This window comes from Dermochelys coriacea, chromosome 13 (assembly GCF_009764565.3).
Source record: "Dermochelys coriacea isolate rDerCor1 chromosome 13, rDerCor1.pri.v4, whole genome shotgun sequence".
Classification (NCBI taxonomy): domain Eukaryota; kingdom Metazoa; phylum Chordata; order Testudines; family Dermochelyidae; genus Dermochelys; species Dermochelys coriacea.
In genome coordinates this window covers 33,438,831-33,449,083 of record NC_050080.1, presented here as the reverse complement: position 1 = coordinate 33,449,083, position 10,253 = coordinate 33,438,831, and the positions used below count along the sequence as shown (strand labels likewise).

Below are 10,253 nucleotides of genomic sequence, written 5' to 3'. Positions count from 1 at the left end.
GAGTTCAAAGCGGAGACTTGTGATGCCAGCAGTTGGTGGTTGGGGAGGGTTTCCCCTACTGGACACAAACGAGGCCCTCACATGATGGAAGCAGGTGGCAGTGATTCACCTTGGATGCCTCAGATAACTCTGAATAGTGCCACAGCTATGCCCCCCCTCCCCTGATTTTCATCACCTCCAAAAGATTGGCATCATCAATACTTTACCTGAGTGCTCACAGTCAGAGTATTTAACCTCCTGGCACTCCTGCAAAGAGACGGGAACTTGCAGCATTATTGTAGAAAAGGAGAACTGAGGCTGTGATTTTCAAAGGACCCTAAAAAATCAGGAAGCTAACTCTCCATGAAAATCAATGAGAACTGGTCCCCTAGTACCCCTATTCACCTTGGAAAATCCCAGAGCGGGAGGGGATGGGATTTGTCCAAGGGCACAGAGGATGACTATGGCAGGACAGAAGCCGAATACAGCTCCCCATAGTCCAAACCAGTGGTTTACCCTCAAAGCCATCCTCCCCCGCTGGTCATGCTTGGTGTGACATGGTGCTGTTCTCTATGTGAGAGATTTTCAGAGCTGGTTGATGTTCATTTGAAAAAATAAGTCACTCTCAAAAAGAAGGATTAGTTTGACTCAGCATTTTTGATTGGAAAAATCACTTTTGGGGATCGATGTTCTCAAATTTTCTTTAGAACATGTCAAAATAAAATGAAACTTTTCATTTCATTGGGAGCCACTAATTTCACTTCTTGCATTTCAAATGGTAAAATGTAAGAACATAAGAACAGCCATACTAGGTCAGACCAAAGGTCCATCTAGCCCAGTATCCTGTCTTCTGATAGTGGCCAATGCCAGGTGCCTCAGAGGGAACTAACAGAACAGGTAATAATCAAGTGATGCATCCCCACACATCCATGTAAGAGTGTTGTGGTTTTCTCACACTTTTTCACATTCTCATCCCCAATTGTATGGTAGGAAAAAATAGGTAACCTGAAATATAAAAAAAGAAAAGAAGAGGGGGGAAACAGACTGAAGATCCCAAACCTGGATGCTGAAAAAGAAAATCAGGGAGGTCTAGAGCACCAGGGCTGCAGGAATATGAATGAACACAATGGTTACCAGAGGACTTCTTTGCTGGGTAGGCCAACCCCCCTTATTCCAAGTACCCCAACACTGAAGATCAGTATTGGTGGAATGACAATCATCTGCTGTATCAGGATTCCCCTGAAGTGGGGAGGAGGATGTACTGTTTAATTTAGAAATATAAGAAAATTCCCAAACCACCTTGGTTTGTTGATGTGGGTTTAAAATAAATGTCATATGCGTAACTTTAAGGGGGAGATTATAAAAACATTATTATTAGTAGTAGTAGTATTTCTGTTCAATTTGCAGGTATATTTTAAGGACACAAAATGGAACAGCACAATTTCAACACCACAGTGACAGAATTTATTCTCGTAGGCTTCACTCAGAATCGTAAGCTACAGTTGTTTCTCTTTGTGGTCTTCTTCATAGTCTACATGACAACCTGGGTGGGAAACTTCACCATCATCGTTGCCGTGATTACCGACCACCAGCTGCACACTCCAATGTACTTTCTGCTGGCCAACTTGGCTTTCCTAGATGTCAGCGACTCTTCAGTCAATGCCCCGAAACTGCTGTCAGGTCTCCTCTCTCAAAGCACTATCATCTCGTTCGATGAGTGCCTCCTCCAGATGTTCTTCTTCCATTTCATCGGTGCTGCAATGACTTTTTGTCTTGTGATGATGGCAGTCGATCGGTACGTGGCCATCTATAAACCACTGCGATACTTGACTATCATGAACCGAGGTGTATGTGTGGGCTTGGTGGCACTGGCATGGCTGGGTGGGTTTGCTCACTCTTTTGTACAGATTGAACTGATCCTCCAATTACCGTTCTGTGGGCCTAATGTCCTAGACAATTTCTACTGTGATGTCCCACAAATCATAAAACTGGCCTGCACTGACACCTACTTGATTGAACTATTGATGGTCTGCAACGGTGGGCTGCTTCTCATAATAGTCTTCATCTTTCTACTCACTTCATATACCGTCATCTTAGTTGAGATAAGGACACATGTCACAGAGGGGAAGCACAAGGCTTTGGCCACCTGTGGAAAGCAGATGACAGTTGTGAGCTTAATATTCATTCCTGGCATCTTCATCTATGCTCGGCCCTTCAGGAAATTCCCCATGGACAAGTTGGTCTCAGTCTTGTACACTCTAATCACCCCAATGCTGAATCCAATGATCTACACGCTGAGAAATGCCGAGATGAAAAAGGCCATCAGGAGACTGATGAGGAGAATGCTGTTACCAGGGAGGAAAATAGAGGCATGATTTATATTTTTGAATGATTATTTTTATTAGAAACCTGATTTCAAAATGTCAGACAGAGCATATATATATATATGCTCAGTCATGAAAAATTGTGTTCAGAAATAAATCACAGATCACGGGTCAGAATCCTTAATGAAGTCTGTGGGGCCAGTTGGTGTAAATCAGTAGAACTCCATTGGAAACAATAGACCAGTTTGTGTAAATTGAACTAGCTGCAGTGGGCTCAGAGATCCAGATCACTAGTCAGTGTAAATGTCCATAGACCCATTATAGTCAATGAGCCAGATCCCCAGGTGGTGTAAATCAGCATATCTCCAGGGGAGTTGTGGGCCAGATCCCTAGCTAATGCAATTTGATGTCACTCTCTGAACATCTTGCAGCAGCTAAGGATCTGAGCCTGACAATTTTTGCTAAAAATGTTCTGTTAATAATTTCAAAGATGGAAAAAAATCGGGGAAATCGAAGTCTTATCAGGAAGAAAAAAAACCCTTTCAAATGAAGAATAGTTTATATAGCATAAGTAATTTTCTAAACGCCATGATATTATTGAATGTTCCAGATTAGCAATACGGATATTATATTATGCATTATACATTTCTCCCTCATACACAGATGCTGTATATTTGTGTTTCTCATGTGACTGGTAAACAGTGTGATTTAATAAAAATTCAATCTCTGCTTTCACAGAGAATTAGAGTTAATTCTTTGAGACAATGTTTGTAGTTCTATTTCTATCTATACAGGTTAAATGAAAGTTCTCTTTGGTTGCCTTTTAAAAAGCAGAAGGCTGCATCTAGGTGGCTAGTAGGATTTTCAAAAGTCCCTAGGTGCCTAACTGTCATTGAGTGCTCATTGGGCCTCTTTGAAAATCTTAGTTGGCATCTATCTGGATCTAGGGTTGCCAACTTTGTATTTGCAGAAAACTGAACACTCTTGCTCTGCCCTCTGTACCACCCCTTCTCTGAGGCCACACCCCCAGTTCATTCCATCCCCACTCTCTCCATCACTCGCTCTCCTCCAACCTTGCTCACTTGCTCATTTTCACTAGGCTGAGGGGGAGGTTGGGGTGCGAGAGGGGGTGAGGGCTCTGGCTGCAGGCTCTGGGGTGGGGCCAGAGATAAGGAGTTTGGGCTGCAAGAGAGGGCTCTGGGCTGGGGGTTGGGGTGCAGGAGGGAGTGGGGCTCTGGCTGGGGGTGCGGCTCTGAGCTGGGGCCAGGTATGAGGGGTTTGCGGTGCAGGAGGGGACTCCAGGCTGGGACAGGGGGTTAGAGTGTGGGAGAGAACTCTGGGCTGTGGCAGGGGTTTGGAGTGTGGGAGGGGGTATGGGCTCTGGGCTAGGGGTTTGGGGTCGGGCTGGGGCCAGAAATAAGGGGTTTGGGGTGCAGAAGAGGGCTCCGGGCTGGGGCAGGAGGTTGGGGTATGGGAGGGCATGTGGGTTGCGGGTGGTGCTTACATATGGCAGTTCCAGGAAGCAGCGATATTTCCCTCCAGCTCCTAGGAGTAGTAGTGACCACGTGGCTCTGCGCACATCCCACGCCTGCAGGCACCACCCCCTCAGCTCCCATTGGCTGCAGTTCCTGGCCAATGGGAGCTGCTGAGCTGGTGCTGGGGGCGGGAGCAGTGTGCAGAACTGCTGTTGCCATGCCTCTGCATAGGACCCAAAGAGAAATGTCAACAGTTTCCCAGGAGTCATGTGCAGCCAGTTAGGGAGCCTTCCTGTGCTGCCAGCTGGATTTTTAATGACCCGGTCAGCAGTGCTGACCGGAGCTGCCAGGGTCCCTTTTCAACCAGGCATTCCAGTAGAAAACTGAATACCTGGCAACCCTATCTGAATCTTATGCACCTATATATAGAATATTAGAGTTGGAAGGGACCTCAGGAGGTCATCTAGTCCAATCCCCTGCTCAAAGCAGGACCAACACCAATTAAATCATCCCAGCCAAGGCTTTGTCAAGCCGGGCCTTAAAAACCTCTAAGGATGAAGATTCCAACACCTCCCTAGGTAACCTGTTCCAGTGCTTCACCACCCTCCTAGTAAAATAGTGGTTCCTAATATCCAACCTAGACCTCCACCACTGCAACTTGAGACCATTACTCCTTGTTCTGTCATCTACCACCACTGAGAACAGCCTAACTCCATCCTCTTTGGAACCCCCCTTCACGTAGTTGAAGGCTGCTATCAAATCCCCCCTCATCTTCTTTTATGCAGATTAAATAACCCCAGTTCCCTCAGCTTCTCCTTGTAAGTCATGTGTCCCAGCCCCCTAATAATTTTTGTTGCCCTCCGTTGGACTCTCTCCAATTTGTCCACCTCCCTTCAGTAGTGGGGGGACCAAAACTAGACGCAATACTCCAGGTGTGGCCTCACCAGTATGGAATAGAGGAGAATAATCACTTCCCTTGATCTGCTGGTAATGCTCCTACTAATACAGCCCAATATGCCATTGGCCTTCTTGACAATGAGGGCACACTGATGTCTCATATTCAGCTTCTCATGCACTGTAATCCCCACTCTACACTTACAGCATGTTTTAGTCACAAGTGTGTGTTAATATATAGGTCTGTTTGTTAGCCTGAGATAGAATTTTGGGTTTGAGTATTTGATACTCTTATACTAAAATGTGTATGTGACAGGTTCGGTCACAGAGACCCTCTTGGGACTGTCACCTGACGTGCTGAGATTACCTCTGAGCCTGTTTTCCCTGCCAGCTTGGGACTCCAGAACCCTGCTTTGTTGATCCATACACACTAGCCTGCTGCAACACTGACCCAGGTCTGGTCCACGCCCCCAAAGCTACAGACTTTAACCAAAAACTGCTCAACAGGTTACTTCCCTCCAGCACTCAGACACCCAGCTCCCAATGGGATCCAAACTGCAAATAAATCCATTTTACTTTGTATAAAGCTTATACAGGGTAAACTCATAAAATGTCCGCCCTCTATAACATTGATAGAGAGATAAGCACAGCTGTTTGCTACCCCAGGTATTAATCACTTACTCTGGATACATTAATAAACAAAAGTGATTTTATAAGTTACCAAGCAAAATAAAACAAAACATGCAAGTCGAAGCTTAATACATTAAGAAACTGTTTACAGGTAAATCTCACCCTCACAGATGTTCCAATAAGCTTCTTTCACAGACTAGACTCCTTCCTAGTCTGGGCCCAATCATTTCCCCGGTACAGTCCTTGTTAGTTCCAGCAGGCATCTTAGGTGAAAAGCAGGGGCTTTCTCATCACTGGGACACCCCCCCCCCCCCGGCTTGTTCTGCTCCTCTCGCTTGGAGCCATCAAGTTTCCAAACCACCATAATGGCCCACACTTTGTATAATTACAATAGGACTTCTGAGTTCTACTTCATATTTATAGCTTCAGATATAAGAATGATACATACATACAAATAAAATGAACACACTCAGTAGATTATAAGCTTTGTAATGATACCTTACAAGAGACCTTTTGCATAAAGCATATTCCAGTTACATGATATTTACACTCATAAGCATATTTCCATAAAACATTACGGAATGCAATGTCACAGTGTAAACAAGCGACAAAGACACTGTGATGTTGCTTCTGCCTAGTCAGCTGGACTTGTTAGTACAATGGGAACAAATAAGAGCAGTTGAAGTGTTACTTGAGAGCACACTTAAAAATTTCCTCGACCCCATCTCAAGGCAAAGTCAAGCAACCAGTCAGGAGGAGCAAATGGGATGGGGGGGGGGGTCGTATAAAACACTAAAAGACCAAAGAAATGCCCATCCTTCACCACAGCACAAACTCACTCCTTACGCCTCCCATGGAGTACCAAAGGGGTGGGATGAAGATCCCAGACCCAAAATGGAATATGACCCTAAGTTGTAAGGGGTGAGACTGTGGGCGTGCATTGCAGGTATATTTGTGCCTGCTAAGAAGGAGGAGGTGGGAATACGGAAAATGGGGAATGGGAAATGAGAATGGGCAATAGGGAACAGGGACACAGGCAAGGCTCTGTGGCATCAGAGCTGGGAAGGGGGACATGCTCTGCAGTGTGGAACACTGGGAAACAGACTCTGCCAGCATATATAGATAGGCTTCTTTGGAACTAACCTCAATAAACATAGCATTTTCTGCACTTTAGACTTCTGGTCTTTTGCTGCTTCCTGTCTGTGTGACAAGAACCAGGGAAGTGAAGGGAAAGCCTGTGACGTTGCACCCCATAATACTTTTTAGAAATATGCTTATGAGTGTAAATATGACATAACTGGAATATGTTTTATGCTAGATATGCCATATAACATATCTTTGCAAAGGTTATGTTCTATTGAATGTATCCATCCTATTTGTATGCATGTATCATTTCTATATCTGAAGTTATGAGCATTGGCTTTATGCTTGTATTTAAAGTGTTTGCTATAGGAAGCACATAAGGCAGATTTGGTCAACATCGTATGAAGGGGTTATTCAAGTAATTGGGAGTACTTAGCTGACAGTAGAACTTGGGAGACGCCAATCCACATCTGAGCTTTCCTGGGAACGTTCAAACTGAAGGGTTAAAATCCATTGCTGATGTAATAACCTGGTATATGGATTTGTGTACAGGCCCAAAGTCCAGAGTTTGGTCAAGAGGTCAGAGGCCTAGCAATAGCTAAGAGAAAACAGAATAACCAAAGATAGCCTTGCTTTCTTAAAATATGCCTGGTCAGCAAAATGCCAGATGTTGGGGGCAATAATTGTGTCTTATTCAAAGTTGCAAATAGAACAAAGAAGCCCTGTTTCTCTTGTGTTAGTTTCTTCTGTAGGGTGATGTTCTTCCCACACATCCAACCTTGAATTTATGAAAGGTTCAAGCATGACAGTATAAGATATAGCCTCCTACCACCTCCCTTTCCAGGGACCAATGCCTGCCTTAAAACACAAATGAACAACTTGAAAGACAATCTTTATTGCCATATACTTTCACTGTTTCTTTGCTTTTACCCCTAGATATATATCTGTTGGACAATCAAAGGAGCCACTTCATTTCTATGGACCCCAAATCAGAAATCAACATATATATTTTATACTAATACATTAATTAACATACTAATTAAATGTTAAATGTAAATTTGTTAACTCGAGACCATGGGCAGAGACATTATGTAATCTTTGACCATTGGCTACTGTGCTATCATGTCTTGCAGCTAAACCTATCCGGGGAAGTGGGACTGCCTACCCCTTCACTTTCCCCCGCCTATGGAAAATCTATATATTCCATTGTAATCAATTGATTGACAGTGTCTGTGAGCCTGATAAGCAAGGTGACACTCTGTCAGCGCTGTACGTAATAAACTCCTGTGCTTGACCTCTACACAGTGTGGATTTTATGTCCTTCAAAACTAACATGTAAACAACAGCATTGGCTTGCAAAAAGCTGAATCATTCATAGACATGTGACTTGCCCAGGTGACTGCAAAACTCCATCTTGTGGAGGGGATTTTACAAAGAGAAGAGAGGGGTTTCCACCCATAAGAGAAAGACTATATAAGCCCCTGGGAACCTCTCCATTTTGTCTTCAGCTGGCTCAAGAGATAGCCTCTCCACCCCAAAGAGGTGCCTGAAAGAAACTGGAACAAAGGACAGTGTGAGTGATTGCTGGACCCAGACTAGGAAGGAGTATAGTCTGTCAAAGAAGATTATTGGAACATCTTTGAAGGTGAGATTTACCTGCATTTACTTTCCTACTGTATTAGGCTTACAGTTGCGTGTATTTGTTTTATTTTGCTTGGTAATTTACTTTGTTCTGTCTGTTATTACTTGGAACCACTTAAATCCTACTTTTTATATTTAATAAAATCACGTTTTACTAATTAATTAACCCAGAGCAAGTAATTAATTCCTGGGGGAGCAAACAGCTGTGCATATCTCTCTATCAGTGTTATAGAGGGCAAACAATTTATGAGTTTACCCTGTATAAGCTTTATACAGAGTAAAATGGATTTATTTGGGTTTGGATCCCATTGGGAACTGGGTATCTGGGTGTTGGAGACAGGAACACTTCTTAAGCTGTTTTCAGTTAAGCCTGCAGCTTTTGGGGGGGGGGGGTTCAGACCTGGGTCTGTGTTTTTAGCAGGCTAGCATGTCTGGCACAATCAGGCAAGGTACTGAAGTCCTAAGCTGCCAGGGAAAATGGGCTCAGAGGTAGTCTCAGCACATCAGGTGGCAGTCCCAAGGGGGTTTTTGTGACCCAACCCATCACAAAGCCCTCTAACACCACACAACACTATTCTCATAACTTCATATGCATTAATGATATACATATATGGATAGAGAAATGACTTTCAACAGATCATAACCTTTTCTCTGATACCTTACAAGGCCTGCTTTATATGTAAGATCACGATTCTATAAATATGAGGAATATGGGGGTTACAAGATGCTCCCCCAAGGTATAGAATGTCATAGCAGCTTCTTCCCAATCCCCTTCATTAAATGGTTGGCCAGTGACTTCTACCCTGTAGCACAAAGGTTTGTATCATGATTGGTTGGCAGCATCTCCACTACGTAAAAGACAAAAGAACCCAATGCTGTCAATGGCTCATCTCCTCTATTCCCTGCTGAACTCATCTCAGGTAGAAGATATTGGTGTATTCCACCAGCGTATAAGAAAACAGCAGATGTGGATCGTAGTGCAGTAGCTGGAGGTTCATGACTTTGAAGCAATGTAGGAGACAACTCAGATGTCTTTCAACTTCATAATGTAAGTGGGACTTTGGATTACTGTTCTCATGTGGAACCAGGACTGTTTCCTTCATAGCACCCTTAAGGGTGAAGAAAATCAACAGAATGATTTAAATATAGATACACTTTGGATAACAATGGCTAAAGTAAGTATGGTATCATTTAGAGTTTTGTATATTTCATGGCTGTGCTTTTTTATCAATTCAGAAGAAAACACTAATCATAATTAATAGACACTTTATTATTTTTCATAATAATATCTTTGATTCAAGTATCTCAAAGAATATAGATTCTGGAGAAATTTTACTACTACTATTTTATAAATAGGGAAACTAAGACACAGAGAAGAGATGAGCTCACAGTCAGTGTGAGTGAGCATCAGGGAAAAGAAGGGAATCAAGGAATCTAATCACCACTGAAAGTGATAGTAAGAACTATTTGATGGGTATGTCTGTGGTATATCAGTTCACTTGAATTGTGCTAATGCTTTTCAGTAGAATTCTTTTGAGGGGGTTGTTGCCAGGTTTCAAAGAAAGATAGATCATGTTTTTCCCCCTAAGCCATCTGTCAAATTAAAAAAAAAATAAGATACATGAGTGTGGAAAAGGCACCTGATTTTGAAAACATCATAGCAAGGGGAATCCTAGGGTTACTGTACAGTAGATTTCACACCCTTCCCCACTAAGCACCAAGGCTAGCGCAGAGATGTGAATCCAGTTCCTTTGGCATGATGCAATTTTAAGTCCCAGTTCTTCCACAGATGAAAATATCAAGGACCAGATTCTCAGTTGACGTCAAAGATTAACTAGTTTACAGCAGCAGAAGATCTGACTTAGTAACTTTTGTGAAGCTACGTTGATTTACACAAACTGGAGATCTGGCCCCTTAAGTTAGACAGAGCTTCAGTGGAGGTGATCTACACTAGCTGGGGAATTGGACCTTGGTGTTTTTATTCTATTTAGTTTTCTTTTTGTCCCCTATACTTATAATTGCAATCGGTCAGAGTAAATGAGGAAGATGAGTTAGTCAGTTCTTATTCCTGCCCTCTAACAAGACCAGAGTTTAGCTATATTATTGGAACATAATCTAATGGTTAGCACAGGAGAAAAAGAGTTTCATTCCTTTCTCAGGGAAGGGACAGTATCGTCTGAGAAGTGTGTTTAGAACAGTGTGGGATAGCGGCCAAGACTCCTCGGTT

General features: G+C 43.1%; 1 protein-coding gene across 1 annotated transcript; it reads left to right on the top strand.

Annotated features, from left to right (window-relative positions):
- Window positions 1-1,406: 1,406 nt before the first annotated feature.
- LOC119841948 (olfactory receptor 4D2-like) lies at window positions 1,407-2,354 on the top strand. Its single transcript, XM_038369781.1, has one exon. The coding sequence runs from the start codon at window positions 1,407-1,409 to the stop codon at window positions 2,352-2,354; it is 948 nt and encodes a 315-aa protein (XP_038225709.1).
- The last annotated feature ends 7,899 nt before the right edge of the window (window positions 2,355-10,253 follow it).